Source organism: Trachurus japonicus, chromosome 8 (assembly GCF_045865225.1).
Source record: "Trachurus japonicus isolate A0001 chromosome 8, Traja_1.0".
NCBI lineage: Eukaryota > Metazoa > Chordata > Actinopteri > Carangiformes > Carangidae > Trachurus > Trachurus japonicus.
The window spans coordinates 1,569,646-1,593,736 of record NC_140914.1 but is presented as its reverse complement, the minus strand read 5'-3'; the positions used below and the strand labels follow the sequence as shown (position 1 = coordinate 1,593,736).

The following is a 24,091-nucleotide window of genomic DNA, read 5'->3' as shown; positions in this document are numbered from 1 at the left end:
CAATGATCACGAAGTTGTTGTCATCATCAAGAGCATACGTACGTATATTTCTACACTAACAAATCGGGCCTCTGCATCGATCAGTACAGAAGGACGTTTACAGAACAAGGGCCTTGTTATGGACAGATGCACAAATGTTTAACATAGCTTTGTGTAATAGATCTGTCACTGAACTTACAGTCAAATCATTACTTATGTGAAATGAAGAAGACAGTGCTAGTCTATTGAGCATGCAAACATCATCATAGGGGAGACTTAACATCAAAGCAGACATTAACTGTGTTACAATCTGAAATGATTGAATATCACCACCATTGCCTTAAAGGGATAGTTCACCCAAAATTGAAATTTCACTCATTATCTCCTCCCCCTCATGTGGACTAAGGGCTGGGAGAAGTTTCAGAGTCCTCCGTGGCTTCTCTGAGTTACAGCGAGGCTCCGTGCAGCACTGCATGTCCATATGATGGTTGTGAACGGAGCTCACTTTTCTTCGTCCAAAAAGACACACCAAAAAACATCCAAATACCTCCATGCTGCTCGTCTGTAATGTCCCTCTTGTATTGAAGCTCCGAAATGCGAAATTGTCCCGAAAAAAATTAAATAAGTCTATATTTCAAGCTTGTTTGTAGCGGAAGCTTTGGAAAATTTGGACAAACCAAGGTCCGTCCTCTTCCCAGTTTGTCCAGATATGATGAACCGGGAAGAGGAGCTTTGAGAAGCTTCCGCTACAAAACAAGCTTGAAATATAGACTTAGACTATAGACGCATTTCGGAGCTTTAATACAAGACGGACATTACATACGAGCAGCATGGAGGTATTTGGATATTTTTTGGTGTGTCTTCTTGTTACGAAGACAGTTGGTATCCATTTGCAACCGTCATATGGACATGCACTGCTACGCCGAGACCCCCTGTAACTCAGAGAAGCCACGGAGGACTCTGAAACTTCTCCCAGCCCTTAGTCCACATGAGGGGGAGGAGATAATGAGGGAAATTTCAATCTTGGGTGAACTATCCCTTTAAGTAGCAGGGATTTACTGTGAATGGAAGAACAGTAAACCAGGTTACACTGTGGCATGCAATGTAAAGTCAGCCCCAACAATTTATGCTGATGTACAACTATTATTTCCTACATTCTTTTCCTTTAATAAATGGGCCTTACAACTGGCCTCCTTTAACGACTATGTGAACTTGTACACAACATTATACTAACTACGGTTTTCCCTGGGGTTTTCTGAGAGCACGCTGGCAAAGGCCTCTAAGTGTGAAGCTGTACAAGTCCAGTGCCCCATTTCTGATATGGTTAACCCAGGCTGCAGCAGACTTTGTTCTTCACTGGTGGGTTCCTGTCGCTCACTTCCTGTAATTATTGTAACTTCCTGTGAGACATTTTCTGTAAGTCAGGGCTCCTCCTCATTTCAGTTGCATCCTGTTTATCCAGAGTCATATAAACTGCAACTTCTTGTTATTTTTTCAAAATGTTGTGTATGAATAGAAACAGTTTGATGTACAGCATAGTAAAAATAGACTGGTTCCAAGTTGAGCTAATTTAGATACTGACTGTGTAGTGACAATGTGAAAACTCCAGAAATGCTAGGACATGAACATACTGTCATCCAGAAACAAACCATGATCCTGAACAGAACCAACCCCAAACCCCCCTCCCCACCTTAAGGAGCACAGATTGTCCCAGTTTACATGACGGTAAGAAGAGAAGCTTCACTGGAGACAGGTGGAGCCCTCCAATCATTTGATTGAGCGGACAAACAGAAGAGAGGGAGATGCAGCCTATTCAGCAGATCAAGACAGTTTTAGTTTAGTTTAGTTTATTTATTTATTTCATTCATTTATTGAGCATAAAAACAAAAATAAAACTCATAAAAAATGACAATACTGTAACTCTTGAATGAAAGGGGGCAGAAAGAAGCAAACTTATATTGTCTAACCCTTGTTACAAGAAATTAATTCACAAATTAGATAATATGCATCCAAGCAAAGAAGAAATGGAAGTAGAAGAAGAAAAACATCAACAAACAATGTCTACAACAAACATGACATAAAATAAGTTGAAGTAACGGCCGTTATCTCTGGTTTCCTCTGATCCAAACAACATGGTGTCACCAGTAGAAGAAGAGGAGCTGGTTTCTGTAGTGGATCACTCAGCTCAGTCTGAACTAGTTCACACAAAGCTCTCTCATAGTGAGGTGGCACGGCACGGCACAGAATGGCACGGCACGGTCTGGTCGGAGGAGGAAACTCTGCTCCAATTAAAAACTGGGTAAAGGATAGTGTCACCCTCTGGCAGGAAGGAGAACAACAAAAACCAATTATCAAAGAGTAAAGGCCAATCCTGATTGGTCGTCTCTAGGGCTCTCAAATAACTTTTTTGATCATCAGCCAAGAGTTTAAAATGTGGCTGGTAAATTTTTAAAGTTAGAATGTAGGAATAGTGGATCTGCTGCCAGGAAGACAGAGCTGTGGAGAGAGTGTTTACATTGATACCTGTCAAAGTGAATTTCAACATGCATTTGGTTGGTTAGTGGGTGGTAAAGACCCCCTCCGGTGAAAATTTGTCTTTTTCATGTTCTCATGTTCCTGTGGCGTTTTTTCTGATGTTAGAGGACATACTGTTTTCTTGTCTGTAACAACATCTATTGCACGTCTGTCTGTCCTGGGTGAGGGATCCCTCCTCTGTTGCTCACCCTGAGGTTTCTCCGATTTTTTCCCTGTTAAAAGGGTTTTCCATGGAGTTTTTCCTCAGTCGATGTGAGGGTCTAAGGACAGAGGATGTTGTTACGATGCCATGTAAAGCCCTTTGAGACAAACTGTTTGTAAAAACGGGCTATACAAATAAAATTGCCTTGCCTTGCCTTACTGTATCAGCAGAAAAGTAAGTGAAAATTTGCATTTCTGAGTATTTCTGCCTTCAAATTGCTGTGAACCAACGGCAGACGCAAACTGGTAGTTTCAGGGAGACTGGGGTTGACGGCGTCATAACCCCAGGGCGGGGCAAAGTGTTTACAAGCTCCTGCCCCGCTCTTCATCTGGCTCAAAACTAAAAGGCCGGACAGCTCTGTGCAAGGCGGCCCACCGTAGTCTCATTTGGGTCTGTCATATAATCTCCCACCGAAAAAAAAACGAACAAACATTTTTTTCAACAGCATTTCACCGTCTTTCATCCCTGTCAGTCAGGTCCTCGTCCAGCTGGTCTATCTCTGGTGCATGGGAAAACGCACTGAATGGGCAATTGTGCAGTGTCCAGCTCTCAGCGAAGTGGGGAGCGGGGGGGTTACACTTTTTGAAAAAGGGTGAAGTCCGCACACTGTTGTAGCTCCCCAGATGTTTATTGTAGGCTAAAAGATCAACGTTTCCATCACGTAGATCTTCGTCAGGACAAAGTGATGGAAAAGTTGATCTTTTAGCCTTCACCCTTTTTCAAAACAGTCTACTTGTTTGTTAGTCCTGCACCTGTAACACTTTGTGTGTTGTGTGTGCTCTATCCCAGCCTTGTTCATCACACACGTCTAGTGTTAAACACAGCTTGTAAGGCCGTGTACAGCATCTGCAGCTCAGTGTCTCGGGCAGGAAACATGTCTTCTGAACACGTCATTACTGAGTTGTCGATGGTGTAGGAATACTGACGTTCCAGAAACCTCCTGTTGAAGCTACTGCTAAACTCTGAAGATATGTCATCCAGACAGGCAGCGAGATGGACGGTGGCTTCATACCCAGAGACGGAGAGGGCGATAGACAAGGCCAAGGTGACGACGTAGAACGGGACTCTTATTATTTGATCTTTTTTTGGAGAGAGGAATGGGATGACGATGCGGCTTATGTCTGGTCCACCATATTTTTCAGTGAGATCTATATAAGTTTCCCAGACTTCGTCAGGCTGTTCGAGAGACTGAACCATGATCTTGGGAATGGAACAATATCCAGCTCTCTGCATCGAGTTCCAGTCATTAGGCGGTTTCCTGGGACGATGTTCTTCATCACATTCGTCTTCACACACACACACAGAAAAACTCGGTGCTTAGGCTGAATGCATCCTGTAGCTATACCATAGGCTACATTAGCATCGATGGCACAGTTCCATGGAGAGTAGAGGAGCACGTCCTTGATGTTGGACCGAGGTAGCAGACAGGCCGCTGGGTGCTTCTCGTCTTTAATCCACCCATGAGCCACAAAGATGGTGTCGATCATCCCCTTTTTCTTTTTCTTTTCCTTTTTTTCTTTCTTTTTTTCTTTTCCCGTATCAATGTGTTTTCTAACTAAATCAAACACCGTGGTGAGAAGGAAGAAAGCAGCAGAATTCTCTCTCAACCACCGTTGAATGCTTTTATCATCACATTTTTCTATTGCAAACTCGAACAAATCTTTCTTTTGAGCTGAGCTCCTCTTGGTGGTTTCAATGGCGAGTTTCACCCTGGCCAATCTCTCAATCAGCTTCCTGTAAGAAGAATAAAACAAGAGAAACATTTAGATGCACCATTTCAACCATAATAACAGTCTGGTCCTGTTTCAGTTTGACTCCTGGACAGAGAAGCTCAGACACACACACCTCAAATGAACCTTTGATCTGTTCATTTCTAACATCACACTGTAAAATGTTGATGAGCAGACTCACTGAATTTTATCAAGGTTCTTTTTAAACTCTTCAGCGGCCTTCTGTATGGCTTCAGCGTTCTTTCTCAGTCTCTGACTGACTTCTGTCTCACAGTTTTTCAGGTCTTTACAGCTGATGACCAACTCAGGAATTGAAATTGCAAGTCCAACTACTCCTCCTGCAATCTGAAGAAGAAAACAGTGTTTACAACCAGACCTGGATGGATCCTCTCAGTGATTGGACAGGTGCTGTTTCCTGCTTCATCCTTTGACACTGCATCACAACCTTTGAACAAGTGCACATAATCCATTTTACTTTCATCCCAGTTGTTCAAAGCAAAGTTGGATTGGATCAGTCTGATCCAGATCCAAACTTTTCAACATGACCAAATCTAGATAATGAGTACTCTAAATAGGACTGTGACACACTGAAGGCTGATTGGTCTGTAAACAACAGGTAGAACACCAGCATGGAGACACTTAAGGCACTTTTCCACTACACAGGCAGGGCACGGCACAGCTCGGCTCGGTAAAGGTGCTTTTCCACTACAGCTGAGTTCTTCTAGTTCCTCCTCAGCGGGGCGGGGTCGGCATGGAGGCGATCGCGGGGCCACATTGTCCGTCTTTGTTTTTTCGATCCGCTCGTCAGCTCCAAACTCACTGGTCTGCAGCTCGTTAACAGACCACAGTGGTTTTAGACACAGCAACATTTAACTCAGGTGAAGGAATAACAACAGTCTGGTACAGATCAGCTGCTGTTGCCGCTCTGTTTTTGAAATTTCCGGGTTTGATTCTCATGTGGGACGTAGCGCTGCACTCTTCCAGTGACGACGCTCTGTCCAATCAGTGGAAGGCAGTCAGCTGACATCACGACGCTCTGTCCAATCAGTGGAAGGCAGTCGGCTGACGTCACGTTATAGTTTTGCTTCGGCTGCTGGGAACCAGGAGGAGGAACTAAAATAGTTCCTGGTACCAGGTACTAGGGCTAGTGGAAAAGAAAAAAAAGCGGGCCATGCCACGCTGTGCCGTGCCAGTGAAAAAGCGCCATTAGAGTGAATTTATTTCAAAATGGGGTGTATGTATAGTTTTCTGTGCTATTGTTTGTTTCTTCTGATCTGACCCACAACAATTGAATAAAAAACATATTTACAGTACATTAGTCAAATACATTGTGAATATTTTTCCATGTGCTTCAAATTCAAACTTCAAAATTCAAAATACAGATTTTAATATTAATTTAATTATCCAGTAGTTGGGGAAAATATATTTTTTTCTGAAATAATCAAAAGTCAACTTAATTTACTTTAACCCTCTGGTGACCTTAAAAAAACTCCCTTTCGCTACCGAAGAACTTAGAAGTTAAAACAGCCACTAAAAACAACGGCTGTAAAAATGTCAGAAGAAAATATAGGAATATAGAAATATAGAAAAATATTTTTTTTTTACTTGTTTTGCACAGATCTTTCAATCTACCTCTGTTGTTTTCAAAAATACCAAACATTATATTCTTTTGGATTTTAATATTTTTACAAGTAGTTCCGACCAAGCAATCTGATTGGTCAATAAGACGTTGAGAACGTGCTCAAATCAGCATTAAGACTGGCAAGTAGGGATGGGTACCGAAATTCGGTACTTTTTTGGTACCGACCGAATTCCCACCAAAGTACCGAGTATCGATTCACATAAAGTCAATCGGTACCACATTTCGGTCCTTGTCACGTAATGAGAGCACATCTATGATCTAAACGAGGATGAAGTCTCCCCCTCTCCTCTCGTCAAAACGTGAAGTCCACATGTTGCAGAGTTTGCTCTGCAGTTTCAGTTGTTTTTTTTTATTTGACAAAGTTTCACACAGAGATTTTTTTAGAAAAACAGAAATGCCCCCCTTTTCTACCTTGCGACCCTGAGAAAAGTTTTTGCCCTACAAACATTTAATGCACATCAATGTGCTCAGGAAGGTCTCCTTGCCCCAGTAGTCATGGCCACATTCTGATAAGAGGTATGGTTCTCTTTTACTGGGCTGTTTTGGGAAGCTGCACAGAGCTCAAATCTCTCTGCTCTGCTCTGCTCTGTGTAGTGCAGTGGCCAGCTGTAGCGGCCAGCTCGTTATCATGTCTATAAATAGAACAGGTCAGGTGCAGCCTGGCCGCTCGTTAAGATGTTTTTAAACACAGCCCCACACACACACATGATAAACCAGACTGACAGAGGATGTCCACGCACAAACACAGGCATCACACTCACACAGACAGACACACACAGACACTCACACACAGTCACACATGCACACATACACAAACAAACAATTCCATTCCATTCTTCATTCTTCCATTCTTAGATAATAATTTAAAATATTTTTTAAATGCAGCCAGGGAGCTCTCTGCTCTCATTCAGCCCAATGCATTTTTTTCACAGCAGCAGGAGAAGAAGCTCAACTTTGTAACTTGCTGTTAAGTGCTTTTAAATTCATTTTAATTCGCCAAAAAATAGTCACAGGTCACAAAAAAGTCCTCTTCTTGCTTGGTGTGGCTAATTTCTGCACTTTCCTTACTTTTTTTTTAAGCATCATTGAAAAATCTCACATTCATCAAAGTCTCAACCTCTTTTGCACAACTCCACTGTAGTGTAGGGGGTAGGGTGGATGCTTGCCAACCCCAAGGTCACTGGTTCGAATCCAAGGGAAGAACTCTTGTTATGTTATGTTGAATTCTGCTCTCCTCCCCCGCCTTCAATTGGTTACAGGTGTTTGTTATCTCCTTGATTACTCATACCAGTTTGCAGCACATCATCACATTACAATGAATGACAACAGTCTTGAGAGCAGTGTGCTCTCTGTCGCCGAGTGGCAGAGTAAAGGCTTAATGATCATAAGGTCATGGGTTCGATTCCTACCTCAGTCATTTCACATCATTGCTTGACTTTTGATTCCAATTATTCAGCTGTCATTGGACAGTCTTTGATTCCTCATAGTATAAAGCTCATTGTAACTCAGGTCCTCTGTGGCCATATGGTTAGTGTGTTATGTTACCACTCATGAAGTTGTGGGTTCAATTCCTTCCATGTACATGTTTCTTGTATGCCATTCCGCATGTCTTTGTCAATTTATTCTGCTAATTCAGCATGGTTCAGCATTGGGTTTCAGCATTCACACGCATGTTCCGTTAGGAAATGCTGTTTCTAGTTATGAATTCCTATTTTAACACAAATACAACAGCACTTACAGTTTGTTGCATGTAGCCTACAGAGAGCATCACAACTTGTCTCTCACCTTCACAGAAACTGTCCTAGTTTTGCCGCCGGGAGTTTGAACCAACGTGACGTCACTGACAGGCCCTTTGTGTGTTTCACTAATTAAGCTCCCCCGTGCTACAACAGCTGGAACTTTGGAATAGAAACTGATATAAAACGATGCACAGGAATCTGGACCTTTTTTATAGTATGTCTTTGGCCTTTTATTTTTATTGCCTTTAATCGATAGCACAGTCGAGAGAGAGACAGGAAATGGGGAGGCAGAGAGGGGGAATGACATGCAGGAAAGGGCTGCCTGATGCGGGATTCGAACCAGGGCCGCCCGCCTGCAGTGAGGACTGCAGCCTCAACATGGGGCGGCCGCTCTACCTAGTGAGCTAAAGGCAGCCCCAGGAATCTGAACCTTTTGACAAAGTTTCATTCAAGTGCTTCAATCAAATAATGGTGGTGCATGAAATAATAATAATATCTACCAGCTGATTTATTTTCATTTGCAAGCAACCAAAAGTAAGAATAAAAATAAATAAATTAAAAATCGATTATATGATAAGATTATTGAACATGAAAGTTAGCAAATGTGTTGTTGTTGTGTGACGATGCTAGTGCGTTCATGCTCAGGTGTTTGCTAGTGGATGGAGGTAAAGGTATAGGGGGCAGAGCTTGCAGCGTTGCGACCACCCCCCTCCCAGTTGTGTGTTGGTAGCGCCCATGTAGCGAGGCTCCGACGACGCTGCAGGAGCTCTGATGTCAACAGACGGAGAGTAAGGATCAGTCCAGCTTTAGCTAAAAAGCAGGACCAGCAGGCAGCAGACAGTAGGCTACTAGATCTATAAATAGTAGTGTGTGACCACGATCATTTTTGAATGAATGTGAAATATTTATCGCGTCACAAACGGCCCAGTTTTAAAGCTAAAGTGAACATACATACAGACATCATATGAAACCAGGAGACAGGAGGCATCTGTTGGTACCAACCATGTCGTGATAGCTAAATGAGTGGTGTAAAACCTCAATCCCCTCTCCCTGCTCTCTCACAGCTACATCAATAAGGATCAATCACCCATTTATTAACATCACATTTATACATTGTAATTAGATCTGTAGTTCAAACATCAGAGGGAATTGTTATCGTACTATGAAGGCATGAAATGAACAGTATGTAAGGGTTGATAAACATCTTTCACTTTATTGTGGATCAAGTGTTTTTGATGGTAAGTCCACACTGTTTTCCAGTTAATTCAATCAAAAAGATCATTCCAATAACTTTTGCCATGAGAATTTGTAGAGCATTGCAATATATGTCTAAACAGCCTGTTATTGCTTTTTTAGGGTCCGGGCATGGGCAGCATCAGCTTCTTTCTTCTTCCAAGGAAGTCCTACTTCCCATGCATGAAAAAAACATAAAATTAAATTTAAATCTTTAGAAAAAGGGTTCTATGTTCCCCGGTCCCATACAAAGTGGGGAACATAGGGATGATCCCAACAGCAGTAGACGCCAAAAAAGATGGAAATCTAAGTCCCCGGGGGTAGTAGCTCTGATGTTCATAAGCTCTTCCCTGGAGTAGGAGCCACCAGAACGATGGCAAAATACAGAATTAAAACACCAAACAAGACAGAAAAGAGTGCGCCAAAACCCCGAGGGAGCCATCCGTGGCGCCATCTTGGAAATTGATGTAACATCTTCCTGTGAGATCCACAGAGAGGGAACAGTTAGGAGGGAACAGTTAGCAGGACATAATAAACACACAGGTAACAAGTTACATTCTTTACTCTAAACATAGATTTTGAGTTATTTTTTATTTTAACTTCTTAACTCAAGTATTTCTGTCATCAAACTCTACAAAACAAAAGTCATGTGATGACCATAAATCAGCAGCTGCTGCTGATTGGAGGAACCAAGCCAGTGTCACATGACCAGCAGGTGCATGCTGGGTGTTGCTAACAATAGGTGCGTTCGAGATGAGCCAGGCGTGTGCAGAATCGATCGCCGGTGACCAGCGCACAATGCATGCCGGTTAGATTTGTGTCCGACTTGATCCCGACTTGCTCTGACGTCATGCACGCGCCTGCAACGATAACCTCACGAGATCAAGGCGGCCGCAGCTTTTAGAGCCAGGCGCCGCAGTTGCTCTCCACCGACTGCAACCGCCTGCAAGCCTCAGGGCATGATGGGAAACGCACCGGATCATGAGCTGATTGGCTCTTAGTTGGGACAGCAAACACTACGTGTTGTTGTATAATGCTAGATTATATGAATTTCATGTTGTAGGCCTATACTGCTTAAAAAAATATTCACACTGAATCAAACTTATATCCTGAGAAATATATTGGTTATTTATTGGACAATTGCAGTACAGCATAAGAAATATATACTTTGGTGACTTCCTGTTTGTATTGACGGCGGCTGGAAACTGTCCGACTTGACTGCAGCTTTCTGTCACCGCCCCCTGCTGCTGCCGCCTGCTCTCGCCGACTGTCCAGGCGAGGCGCAGTTCATCTCCAACGAGCCTATTAACTGCTAAAATGCTGATGGTGGCCCTCCAGCTGCTGAAAACAGCAGCAACGCAGAGTGATGTAGTGCATGTGTGTGTGCAACACTGTTCAGCATCAACTACTACTGCGTTAACTAACTGTTAATAGACTGTCAATGCACTGTTAATGCATTGTTTACGATACGATACGATATGATACGATAAACTTTATTGTCCCATTCAGGGATTTTTGTCTAGGACACTGTAGCTGCGCCATAAAGGCCTTGATGGCCACAATGACAAAAAACTATACACCTCAGCCATATCAACCCAGCAAACACAAGACATAACAGCATTGCACACACAACACAACACAACACAACACAACACAACACAACACAACACAACACAACACAACACAACACAACACAACACAACACAACACAACACAACACAACACATATTGCACATTTTTATAGACTGTTAATAGACTGTCAATGCACTGTTATTGCACTGTTAATGCCAACATTTAACACTGAGTTCCTGCCAAAGAAAACAAACCTTTACATTACTTTAGAATAATAATGGCTCCTTTCCGGAGAAGCCTGCGGTCAGTTTATTGTGCTAGTATCCCACTTGCCATAGCTTGCCTTGTTATTAAACAAGGACTGCAGCTCGGTGGGAGGTCAGAGTTGGTTCCTTGTATGTTTCTCTGTGGTGTTTATGGTTGTCTGGTATGTAGCTTGTTAATAAGTGGTAGTTGGAGTATTTTGGGCTAAAAACATTTAGACTTTTTAAATAAGTTCAATGAGCAGAAAATGTTCTGCTGATTTATTCATATTAAGCTGCAGTATAACCTGAGAGTTCAACAGCACAGTGTTTAGCACTGTGTTCATGAATGCATACTGAAGCTGCTGCTGTCAGACCTACGTAAGAGACTCACTGAGACAGAATAAACCCATAACATCCCCTTACAAACATACCCGATGTCGTCAAACTGCTTCTTCAGACCCCTGTTCACCTCTCGGATCTCATCGGCTTTGGCTCGTATTGATCTGCTGGCTTCAGTCTCGTTATTATTCTTGATCACATCTGTCCAGTTGTCAATCGCCTCACGAAGCGTCAGCACCATTCCAACAGCTGCCGCAATCTGATCACCAATAAGAACAGATAGATAACAATAGATTTGTTATCAGTCCTGACTCACAGTACTTACAGTCATAAATAACAAAGTTGGAATATGTTGTTCAATAAGAATGAGTCTGGATGATTGACTGTTGTTATCTTTAGTATCATTAGTGAATCTCACCTTGGCAGCACTTTTTCCAGCAGTTGAAGACATGACTCTGCTGAGTTTCTCTGCCCCTTTTTGATACAGATTCATTAATCTGGCCCCATGGAGTTTAAGAGCAAAAACTGCTAAAATGCCAAGTGTTGCTTTATAGATCATTTTGAGGTTTTTGTCATTATAGATATATTTGATGGCAGAACACGTCAAGTCCAAGTGGTGGCCATATCCTCTTCGTCTTGCGATGGCTCTCACAATTTCTAACACGACGTTTTGGTCCAGGTGGTCCAGATCTGCAGAGGGATTCTTCCTCCTCTGCTCCAGCTTCAGTTTCTCATAGTGCTGCTGGATTTTCTTTTCAATTCCAGCGCTCTTCTCTGCTGCTTCCTTCGCCTCTTTCATGGGGCCGCTGGACAAGATGATCTCAATGACCTCAGTTGACAGAGAGATGGCGCCACCTGTAACTGCATACGCTGTTCCTAACGCGCCTAAGAACGGAGCAGCTGCTCCAGCGGTCGCCACAGTGGTCAACACACCTCCTATGATCGTACATGCAACTCCCACCACAGCCACGCTGTTGCCCACACATTGGCCGGCGTTACATTTCTCCCTGAGTGACTCCAGTTCATCAGCCAGTTTCCTCAGCTGCCTTTCACAGCGCTCGTTCTCCTCCATCCAGGAGTCAATCAGGTCCAGCAGCTGGTCAGCAGTAGCCATGATGGAGGTCTGTGTGTCCTCAGTGAACCGTCTCTGAGATCAACCAGAACTGAAACAACAAAGTTGGGATGGATTAGACTCCGTGACAACTGTCCTCGGAGGAGGAAGAACATGACATACTCAGAGAAAGTTGAATCTACATCAGCTGGACTTCATCATTGAAGACGTTTCACATTTCACTTTTTTTTGTGGAAAATTACAGCATTTTGTATTGCTCCCATAATGGAATTTAATTTGATAAATAGATCTGGTATTCATGGAAAACAAATCTCAGTTGTCGTGCTCAAAATGCCAGTTGCTTCACCTGAGTACTTTGCCCCATGGGGACAGCTCTCCATTCCGACACACTCCGACACCCCACTGTTCCGAAATACCCCCACTTCTAAACACTGCTGTTCCGACACCCTCCCCCCCGCAGCTGTCCAATGTCCAAGGTGCTGAACCGCGTGACGTTGTTTACACTCTGTGTTGTGGCTTGTCTGTGAAACGTGCGCTGCTCAGGGACTGGGCAGATCTGTCCCACTTGCTTTCTCCCCGACTCCGTTGTTGGAGATCTCCCACACAGTAAAATAAATACACTTTTTTTCTCCCCCCTGCTCCACTCGAGCGCGGTTGAAGCCGGCTTGAGCTCACAGGGGCGCGAGGCTGCTGCAGCCGCTGCTCGTGCTGACAGCTGACTGAGGGAGATGCTTTGGTTGGGCTTAGGCAATGCAGAAAGGAGTTGGTTAAGTTTAGTAAAAAGACCAGGTAGAGGCTAGACAGGCTAGAAGCAGAATGAACATTATAAGTCATTAATATGAAGTATTTGCTTGTTTTGCAGTTAATTATGCACATGATCCGTTTGACCCCTAAAAGGAAAAAAGGATCAATGCGCACTGCGCACTGGGGGTTTCCCCAATAGCCTTTTCAGAATAGCGGGGTCTTTAGAAAAAATAGAAAACCCCGCTATTACGATGAATGGAAGTCTATTGTCGGAAAGGCGGGGCTTCGGAAAGGCGGGGTGTAACCTTTGCCCATGTGTGCAGAGCTGCATGACTTCTCTTGCCTGGTTGTTTTTCTCAGTGGCAGTGGACGACAACAGCAGTGAAAACTGCAAAACATGTTTGGTGTAGATTCCAAGAGGAGGAAAAAGACGGCACGCCTCAACAACAGATTCACCTAAACAACTGTCATTGCAAAGTGGTGGTAATCTCAGGGCCATGACACAGAGAACAAGAAGACCTTTTTTAAATATGAAAATATAAACGTATATTTGTATGTTTCATATTCATATTTTTCTTCTTATATATTTCCTTACAAATGCTGCTTACTGAAGTCCAGACACAACAGGAAAGAAGGAAAGACAATGTCAAAGGTGTGGGAACATTACAAGTTTCATCCTCTGCAGTGATGGGAACTGACTAACTGGGCAACTCTTTCCCCCGTTATAACGCTGTTCCCGTTACTGACAATAATAATAGTAATAGTAATAATAATGATAATAATACATTTTATTGTAACACTTTACAATAAGGATCCCTTAATTAATGTTAGTTAGTGCATTATTAAGCATTAATATATAAACTGTTCATTAATGCTGAGTAATGCATACATATTGTTAAAGCAGAAGTAAGTGATATATTTGTGTTAATATAAGTCTTAAATAGTTATATCTTCCGACAGCAATCACTTCTATAGAGTGTTTGGACTGAAACACGGGTCTGTCAGTCACTCTGCTCTGCTCTGAGCCCAGGAGAAAACTTTTCTCGTATCCTACAGTTTTTATCCAATGAGGAGAGAGAACGGCATAAAGGGGCAGTCCTCTCTGTGTGTGCAGCCAAGGGACGCCGTGAATGTGGTGACGTAGGGACGAGGACTGTTATGGTGCGTTCAAGGAAACTCGTATTTTTCCGACGTGAAGTCATACCAGTTCGATCTGGTACGAGTTCACCGGTCAGAAGTTACGAGTGGCCGTTATAGTGACTTTCACCGGTAAAACAGGTCGGAAAAACACGAGTGGGTTGCCTGGAACGCTACAAAGTCGTAAGTCGTGACTTGAAGCTGTAATTTACGATTTCAAAAGCCTGCCTGGAACGCAGCATTAGCGAAAACGACCGGACCACTTACTTCTGCTTTAACTAATCACATTATTCAACTTTTATTATTGCGTAATAATGTATTAACTAACTTTGAGTAGTAAACATTAATTAAGTGCTTACTAATTGTTTCCTAATCCTAAGTAATACATAATAATGATTGTTAATATATCTGTAAACTGTTTATTAATGCTTAATAATGAACTAACTAATGTTAATTAAGGGACCCTTATTGTAAAGTGTTACCAATAACAATAAAAATACTTGGAACGAAAACAAATCTGCAGTCTTCAATTATGTGAAATGCAGAGGGTGAGCAAAGCGAGTTGGAGGGAGTATAGGCCTGTTGTCAGATAGGAATGAGTCAGTGTGCTCCATTACTTGACTCAAGAAGTCCCATACACACACGCATGCACGCACGCACGCACGCACGCACGCACGCACGCACACACACACACACACACACACACGTGGTTAGTCAGATTAGACTTTGGAGTCTAAACCCTGACAGTGTGAGCTGGAAATGAAGGTGTGGTCTTACCTGCTGCAGGTCACAGCTCAGCTCACTGAGACAAAGAGAAGTGTTTGAAACGCTCAGCTCCAACTTTTATAGAGCTGGAGTTTCCCTCTGCCCTGGTTTTCTATTGGCTGATTCTATAGGCAAACACTTGAAGGTGAAAGTGCAGCAGACTTTGCTCTTCACTGGTGGTTCCCTGTAGCTCACTTCTTCTAAGTCATGTGACTTATTGTAAAGGAGCAGTTAGCCTACACCCTGCTTATGAACTGTGACTTTTTTAATTTGTAATTTTCAAAAATCTTGTACAGACAGAATATAAATAGCATTGATGCACAGCATGGTAAAAAAAAAAAAAAGGAATAAGAATGAAAACTGACAATCAACAGTTCAACACGACATGATCTCTAAAACACTAAAGCCAGAATAATGTTCAAGTGAAGCGATGACATCATCGGTGATGGATTTGACCCTTTCTCTCTGTCTTTCAACGTGATGCTACAACATCCACAACACCAGCACCCACACTGGTAACTATGATGTGAAACCTGCAGCTGGGCTGTCTGTAAAGTGACGGTGTGGACCGCACACAGCTCTGTCCCTTCTTTGGCTGGATTCTCCATGTTACTCAAATCTCACATTACTTTCTTTTGTTTGATGGAGTGATTTTAGGATTTTACATTACAGTTTACACCGGTTACTAGTTGATCTAAAGTTTGCACAAAATGTAGAAAAAATTGGGACACAACACAGAACCACACGGCAGTCTAGTGGCTCAGGGTTGTGCCCCCTGACCAGTGGTTGCAGCTCCTACTGACTTCTAGGCCTCTGGCAACCTCATCACCAGTCACAGGACAAGATACTTCAGTTGAGACAGTAATCATGGTACAATTACATTGGCTGTTGTTCTATAATTCTATCACTGTTATCTGCTGCTGTACTGTAACCTTGTAGATTTACCCAACGTAAGACAAATAAAAGATTATTCTACCTTATCTGTTATTGGTATGGGCCATCAGAGGCAGTTAGTTATGGGTTATTGGTATGAAGGTTTTTTCATCGTGCATGACCTAGATTCAACTTTCTCAGAGAACCATGACCTGGATGACAGAGAACTTTCATGGACCATGGAAAACAGATTCACAGGTTCACACCGGCTGCCGAAGCGCCGCGCGAGCCGCGGCCCTCCTGTTCACACCAGACGGCAATTTCTCCGTGCTGGTCGACAAGCGCTTCCACCCCTCAGCTGTGTGTGTGTGTAGCCTCTGTGTATGCGTGTACGTGTGTGTGTGTGTGTTCCCCTCTCGCGCTCTGTTTATAGGCTACAAACCTACACACTTCTCTGCTCTGGTGTCAGTGAAGTCGTCTGTGCAACCCCAAGTAGGCACTCTGTGATTTATAAAGGGAACTTTGCTTACAAGTGTGCATACACAAGGTTTTATAAATCTGAATATTTTTTTGGTAAATGCAAAATTTGGCATTTGGGGCGTACGTAGTTTTACAAATGAGGCCCCAGGACATTTCCTTTACAGCATCAGAGTCAAACTTTTATGAGACGGAAACTTTCACACAAGACGTTTAATGTTCAAACAAACAAACTTTACAAACTGAGATGAATGAATCCTGAGTTTGACTGTGATGTCTCTGGTGTCTTTGGGGACTTTGTCCTTCTGTCTGTCCTCCACCTGGACCTGGTCCTGGACCTGGTCCTGGACCTGGACCTGGACCTGGACCTGGACCTGGACCTGGACCTGGACCTGGACCTGGTCCTCCACCTGGACAACAAGTCCTCCGTCAGGTGGATCCGTCCTGACCCAACACACCCCACCATCCACTGCACCAGTCTGAGGACACAGCGCTCCCTCTGCTGGACGCCTCTGTCTCTGCACTTCAGACATCATCAAGACCTGGACCTAGGCCTGGACCTGGGCCTGGACCTGGACTGTAAAAAGCTTCACACTCACAAACAGCAGCTGCAGCAGTTTTGATTGACAGCTGTCAATCATCACACACATCAAATGAGAACAACGAGCTCAGGGATCTGAAGCAGCAGGTCTACAACCAGAACCAGGTCTACAACCAGAACCAGGTCTGACTCCAGAACCAGGTCTACAACCAGAACCAGGTCTACAACCAGAACCAGGTCTGACTCTAGAACCAGGTCTGACTCCAGAACCAGGGGCCAGATTCACAAAACGTTCTTAAGAAAAAAAATCTTCTTAAGTGTAATTTTTTTCTCAACTTCTGTCTTAAGAAGAAAAAAGAGAAGAAGTCATATTCTCCAAAAAAGTTCTTAAGTATTTTCTCAACTTTGTTCTTAAGTTTCTTCTTAAGAAAAAACTTAAGAACAAATGGTATTCTTGAAATCAAAGTTCTCAAATTTGTTCTTTACTTTTTTCTTAACTTTAAGACAACCCTGACCTGTCTTAAATTCCCACGGTGTATAGGTAAACTTCTAAAATCGCCTTTTTCAACAAATTTTAGACAAGTTTAGACTAGTAGCTATAGGTCATATTTGTGCCCAAAAATAAATGTTAGACTTATACATATGAAATCCGTTTTAATTATCACGTAATGGGCTTCTAGTCCTGTGTGGTGTTGCTTTGTTTTGTTGTGCACAGGGTCGTTTCTGGGTGAAGAGCGAGAGTTGATGACAGAGCTCAGGTGGAGCAGAGTAGGAGGCTGAGGGCTGCTAGCTGCACTAACTTAGCTATCTCTGATGCTGCTGAGTGCTAGCACGTCTCTCTCTATTCGCAGCAGCAGTCAGGACTGCAAAGAAAAAGAAATACAGTCTGAATGAAGCGCTAGAGCCGCGGACCGATTCCCGACCGACACAGGGTACTTGTAGTGAGCTAGCTCGATGCTAACTAGCGGTTAGCATCCGCCGCTAACACCGTCTTCCCAGCTCACCGCGATGGCATAACTACATAACGCCGGAGGCTCCTGTGACGGTCGGTTATCGGCCCACGGCTCCAGCGCTTCAGACTGTATTTCCTTTCCTTTGCAGTCCTGACAACTGCTGCTGTCTGGGGCAAGAGGCTACACAGCTTAGCCCCAGAGGAGGGGCTGAGTTTCAATGTTTTGTTTACAAACTGCAACGAACAAAACTCCACACTCTACCTGCTATGCTGCTGATGGTGCATACAATGCAATGCAATACGTATTTTAAGAAGTTCTTAAGTAGGAAAAATAATAAATTCGTAAGAAATGACTGTTCTTAAGACAGTTCTTAAGAAAATATTGAGGAATTGCACTTAAGAACTTTCTTATGAACTTCTTAATTTTCTTCTTAAGACATTTCTTAAGATCTTTCTTAAGAACATATTGGTGAATCCGGCCCCAGGTCTACAACCAGAACCAGGTCTGAGTGAGAAGCTGCAGTCAGGTCATGAATCACTGTGTCTTCTTCCTCCTCCTCTTCCTCACAGGTCGTCTTCATGTCTCCTTTCTGTCACTGGGGGGAAAGGTCAGAGGTCAGGGGTCAGGAGTCAGAGGTGGATCTCTCCGGTGGCAGAAACACTAAAACCTGGTTCGCACATAAAGATAAAACATCACTGATCAGTTTGGATCAGTCTTGATGGTGTTGTGTGAGGTGAGCTCAGATATTAGATGAGTCTGTCGCCACAGATCACACGTGATCAAACGTGATCTGACGTAGTTTGAATTTTGCTTTGTTGATGGTAGCCATGGAGACGGCAGCCACACTGGTTTGTTACGCTCCTTTAATGTCTAAAGTCGTGCGTTTTCAGATTTTCCTTCTCTGGGACCTGTTTCCAAAAAATACTGTTTTCATCACCTGAAAATGCTGTTTCTGTCTGGACGGGTTACATGCTGTCATTCCGACATCCCACCATTTAGACATCTCACCACTCCGACATCCCACCATTTAGACATCCCACCACTCCGACATCCCACCATTTAGACATCCCACCACTCCGACATCCCACCATTTAGACATCCCACCACTCCGACATCCCACCACTCCGACATCCCACCATTTAGACATCCCACCACTCCGACATCCCACCATTTAGACATCCCACCACTCCGACATCCCACCATTTAGACATCCCACCACTCCGACATCCCACCATTTAGACATCCCACCACTCCGACATCCCACCACTCCGACATCCCACCACTCCGACATCCCACCACTCAGACATCCCACCATTTAGACATCCCACCACTCCGACATCCCACCACTCCGACATCCCACCATTTAGACATCCCACCACTCCGACATCCCACCATTTAGACATCCCACCACTCAGACACCCCACCACTCCGATATCCCACCATTTAGACATCCCACCACTCAGACACCCCACCACTCCGATATCCCACCATTTAGACATCCCACCACTCAGACACCCCACCACTCCGACATCCCACCATTTAGACATCCCACCACTCCGACATCCCACCATTTAGACATCCCACCATTTAGACATCCCACCACTCTGACATCCCACCACTCTGACATCCCACCATTCCGACGTCCACTCCGACATCCCACCATTTAGACATCCCACCACTCCAACATCCCATCATTTTGACATACCGCTATTCTGACATGCGAACGTCCCACAACTCCGATCATAGGAGGCAAAAATTGTCGGAATGATGGGATGTTTGATAGAAAATTAAGTGTTGCCATTTAGACAATTAGAGGCCTATGTCAGACTGGTGGGATGTTGCCCCCCCGTCTGGACGAGATGCCGAAACGATAAAATACTTATATACGGATTCAATAAACCTGTATTCGTATGGACGGGCTCTGAGTTGTACAGGTGTGTGTGTGTAGGTGTGTGTGTGTGTGTGTGAACTCACCATGCAGGTGTGTTCGGGGGCAAAGGTCACTCCTTTCCCTGCTCTCTCCTGAGAGCCGCTGCTGCTGCCGCTGACCGAGCTCTTCCTCATGATACCTGAGCCACAAACACAACCTCAGCTCACTGTTGGTGTGTGTGTGTATGTGTGTGTGTGTGTGTGTGTGTGTGTGTGTGTGCGTGTGTGCGTGTTTGTGTGTGTGTGTGTGTGTGTGTGTCTTCCCACCTGCGAGAGGCGCCACCTCCAGTCTCTGCAGACTGTTTTTGCGAACAGGAGGGAAGTTCCCGCTCTTTGAGAGGCGGCGGCGATGGTTCAACATGGCGGCCGGGGAGACGACGCCGGGGGGCGGAGCTTTACCCATCCTCACGTACAACTCCTCGATCTCTCGCTTCTGATTGGCCTGTAGGTCCTGCACTTCAGACAGGTGTCTGAGGGAGAGACAGGATTCAGGTTTTTGGTAACAAAGCACTACTTTCTCTTCTGAAATCCCTCCACCCAGCAGAACCAGAACCAGAACCAGAACCAGGTTTGGTTTCATTGTTTTTATTTTGAATTCTCCCTCTCTCTGATTGGGCCGATCACTTCTCCACCAATCACCTTTCACGCAGCTCTAGTAGCTCCTCCCACGTCTCCTCAGTGTCGCTCTCTGATTCGTCGGAGCTGACGGACAGCGCAGAGCGGCTCCGTGATTGGCTGAATGTGGGGCTGCTTGCTGACTCCTCCCACTCGCTGATGCTCAGCCTGCTCTTCCTCTTCCTCTTCTTCCCCTCCCGCTCCTCCTCCTCGCCCTCGCCCCGGTTGTCATGGTAACCACGGGCCGGGGAGACCGTCACCACGGGGACGGGGACCCTGCTCTCCGATTCGCTCTGTTCCTCCGTGCTGCTCCCCGAGCTTCCCGATTGGCTCTGCCTGGAGGGGGGCGGGGAGTGGGCGGTGGGCGTGGCCTGGCTGAGGGGGCGGGGCTCCGGCTGAGCGGTGGGCGTGGCCTGGCTGAGGGGGCGGGGCTCTGGCTGAGCGACGACACCCGAGGGCGTGACCTGGAAACGCCCCACGGTGACGACTGGTGGTCTGTTGGCTGAGAGAAGACAGGAGAAGAAGAAGAAGAAGAGCGGCTGAATGACCTGTAGGTGGCGCCATGGCAACGGCCTGGACCGAGGTGACTGAGTCTTACCCTGCACAGGTGGAGACGGCTGGGGGGGGGGCACCTGGACCGGAGGAAGAACATCATCATCGTCGTCATCATCATCATAAACACGGATGAAAGGAACTAATGAACGGTTGTTAGACCGGCCTGCCCTCTCTTCCCATGAACCAGTCTGCCATCCAGTCCTCCCATTAAGCTGGTCTGCCCTCTCTTCCTATGAACCAGTCTGCCATCCAGTCCTCCATTAAGCTGGTCTGTCCTCTCTTCCTATGAACCAGTCTGCCATCCAGTCCTCCATTAAGCTGGTCTGTCCTCTATGAACCAGTCTGCCATCCAGTCCTCCCATTAAGCTGGTCTGTCCTCTCTTCCCATGAACCAGTCTGCCATCCAGTCCTCCATTAAGCTGGTCTGTCCTCTATGAACCAGTCTGCCATCCAGTCCTCCCATTAAGCTGGTCTGTCCTCTCTTCCCATGAACCAGTCTGCCATCCAGTCCTCCCATTAAGCTGGTCTGCCCTCTATGAACCAGTCTGCCATCCAGTCCTCCCATTAAGCTGGTCTGTCCTCTCTTCCTATGAACCAGTCTGCCATCCAGTCCTCCCATTAAGCTGGTCTGTCCTCTATGAACCAGTCTGCCATCCAGTCCTCCCATTAAGCTGGTCTGTCCTCTATGAACCAGTCTGCCATCCAGTCCTCCCATTAGGTTGGTCTGCCCTCTCTTCCTATGAACCAGTCTGCCATCCAGTCCTCCCATTAGGTTGGTCTGCCCTCTCTATGAACCAGTCTGCCATCCAGTCCTCCCATTAGGTTGGTCTGCCCTCTCTATGAACCAGTCTGCCATCCAGTCCTCCCATTAGGTTGGTCTGCCCTCTCTTCCTATGAACCAGTCTGCCATCCAGTCCTCCCATTAAGCTGGTCTGTCCTCTCTTCCTATGAACCAGTCTGCCATCCAGTCCTCCCATTAGGTTGGTCTGCCCTCTCTTCCTATGAACCAGTCTGCCATCCAGTCCTCCCATTAAGCTGGTCTGTCCTCTCTTCCTATGAACCAGTCTGCCATCCAGTCCTCCCATTAAGCTGGTCTGTCCTCTATGAACCAGTCTGCCATCCAGTCCTCCCATTAAGCTGGTCTGCCCTCTCTTCCCATGGACCAGTCTGCCATCCAGTCCTCCCATTAAGCTGGTCTGCCCTCTCTTCCTATGAACCAGTCTGCCATCCAGTCCTCCCATTAAGCTGGTCTGCCCTCCCTTCCCATGAACCAGTCTGCCATCCAGTCCTCCCATTAAGCTGGTCTGCCCTCTCTTCCTATGAACCAGTCTGCCATCCAGTCCTCCCATTAAGCTGGTCTGTCCTCTCTTCCTATGAACCAGTCTGCCATCCAGTCCTCCCATTAAGCTGGTCTGCCCTCTCTTCCTATGAACCAGTCTGCCATCCAGTCCTCCCATTAAGCTGGTCTGCTAACCCTAACCCTAGTCTTCATTCAACATCCAGAAAACAGAGTTCTTTGTAGGGGCTTTAATAAAAACAACAGGAAGTGACATCACATCCTGTCTCACCTTCTGAGGACTGGGAGGACGGGCACTGGGATGGGCACCGGGACTGGGACTGGGACCAGGACTGGGACCGGGACCGGGACCAGGACCAGGACCAGGCCCGGGACCGGGACCGGGACCAGGACCAGGACCAGGACCAGGACCAGGACCAGGACCAGGACCGGGACTGGTGGTCTCTGAACCTGTAGACCACATCAGAGATCAGTGACTGCTCGAACAGCTGTGATGTCATGTTGTGATGTCATCAGACTCACCATGAGGGGGCGGAGCCAAGTCCACTTTCACCTGGACCGGACTGTGATGCAGCTGAATGAATGAATGAATGAATGAATGAATGAGAATGATTGAATGAATGAACAGGACCTGGACCAGTCTAGTCCTGGACCAGGTCAGTGAGCACAAGGTTGTGTTCTCTCGCCTATCCTCTTTTCCATCTACACCAATGAACTCACCTGCAACGCCAAAAATCTGATGCTTCTGAAGTACGCTGACGACATGGCCCTGGTGGCCTGTCTGACAGATGACTATTCCCTGTTCATATACAGGCAGTATGTGGACTTCATGACCACCTGGCTCTGGGACAGCAGAATATTTGTCTCATTTCCAGTCAAAATGTCTAATTTCTAGTCAAAACAAATCTCATTCTACTTAAAATAAGACTCATCACATAAAAAGTAGCTTGTTTTTAGGCACTTCTTACTTCTTTCAAGCATATTTTCACTTGAAATAAGAAGAAAAATCTGACAGTGGATCTAGTTTTTCTTTCTTATTACAATCACAAACAACTTGCTTTCACTGGCAGATTTTTCTACTTATTTCAAGTGAAAATTAGTTTGAAACAAGTGAAAATGATCTAAAAATAAGTAAATTTTTAGGTGATGAGTCTTATTTTAAGTGGAAAGAGATTAGTTTTGACTAGAAATGAGACATTTTGACAAGAAATAAGACAAATATTCTTGGAAAGATTTTGAGTTTTTGCAGTGTGGTCCTAAACATCTCAAAGACCAAGGAGCTGTGTTGTGACAACCCCCACCCCCTCTTTGAGCCTCTCATGCTAGAGGGGCAGGCGGTGGAGCAGGTCAATGTTTTTAGGTACTTGGGCACTGATATCGATCACCACCTGTCCTTTCTCCAACATGCAGATGGAGTTTACAAAAAAGCCCAGCAGTGTATGTTTCTTTTGAGGAGGCTGAAAGGTTTTAATGTAAAACAGGACATTTTAACAGTAGTGTACCGGTCACTCATCAAGTCAGCCCTCACTTTCAACATTGCATCCTGGTACAACTTCCTAACTGAAAAAAGCAAGAAAAAACTTTCAAGAATCATAAAACAAGCTGTGAAAATCACTGGTACACCTCAGTTACAACTCCCAGATCTCTACAGACGCGCAGTACAGAGGAAAGCGCTCTTGATCACTACGGACCCCTCACATCCCCTCCACGGCTCCTTTCAGCTTTTACCATCAGGCAGCCGGTTCAGAGTAGCCTACCCCTGGCCAAAAAAAAGACCTACAAGAACTCTTTTATCCCTACTGCAGTGCGTATTTTAAACGAAAAGAAATAGGTACCTGCTTTTAGGGCAAGATTTATCTGCTGTTGCAGCTTTTATGTGAGCGCCACAGGAGTTTTAGGGTTTTTATGGTTTTTATG

General features: G+C 45.0%; 1 protein-coding gene and 1 pseudogene across 2 annotated transcripts in view; both read right to left on the bottom strand.

Moving 5' to 3' along the window:
• Positions 1 to 2,878: 2,878 nt before the first annotated feature.
• LOC146982272 (uncharacterized) lies at positions 2,879 to 15,026 on the bottom strand (annotated as a pseudogene). Its single transcript, XR_015036370.1, has 5 exons — positions 14,947 to 15,026; positions 11,635 to 12,379; positions 11,309 to 11,475; positions 4,628 to 4,822; positions 2,879 to 4,450 (listed from the first exon to the last, which is right to left on the bottom strand). The product of XR_015036370.1 is annotated as an uncharacterized LOC146982272 (transcript).
• A 1,451-nt stretch (positions 15,027 to 16,477) lies between these two features.
• Positions 16,478 to 24,091, bottom strand: part of LOC146982271 (serine/threonine-protein kinase WNK4-like) — a 48,915-nt gene continuing 41,301 nt past the window's right edge. Inside the window, exons 19-27 of the mRNA XM_085785492.1 lie at positions 22,697 to 22,748; positions 22,446 to 22,624; positions 20,921 to 20,954; positions 20,347 to 20,824; positions 19,975 to 20,177; positions 19,753 to 19,847; positions 18,269 to 18,373; positions 16,701 to 17,086; positions 16,478 to 16,610 (exon numbers count right to left, since the gene is read on the bottom strand). Coding sequence (XP_085641618.1) covers positions 18,371 to 18,373; positions 19,753 to 19,847; positions 19,975 to 20,177; positions 20,347 to 20,824; positions 20,921 to 20,954; positions 22,446 to 22,624; positions 22,697 to 22,748 — 1,044 coding nt within the window. The 3' untranslated portion in view covers positions 16,478 to 16,610; positions 16,701 to 17,086; positions 18,269 to 18,370. The remainder of the gene's footprint in view (positions 16,611 to 16,700; positions 17,087 to 18,268; positions 18,374 to 19,752; positions 19,848 to 19,974; positions 20,178 to 20,346; positions 20,825 to 20,920; positions 20,955 to 22,445; positions 22,625 to 22,696; positions 22,749 to 24,091) is intronic.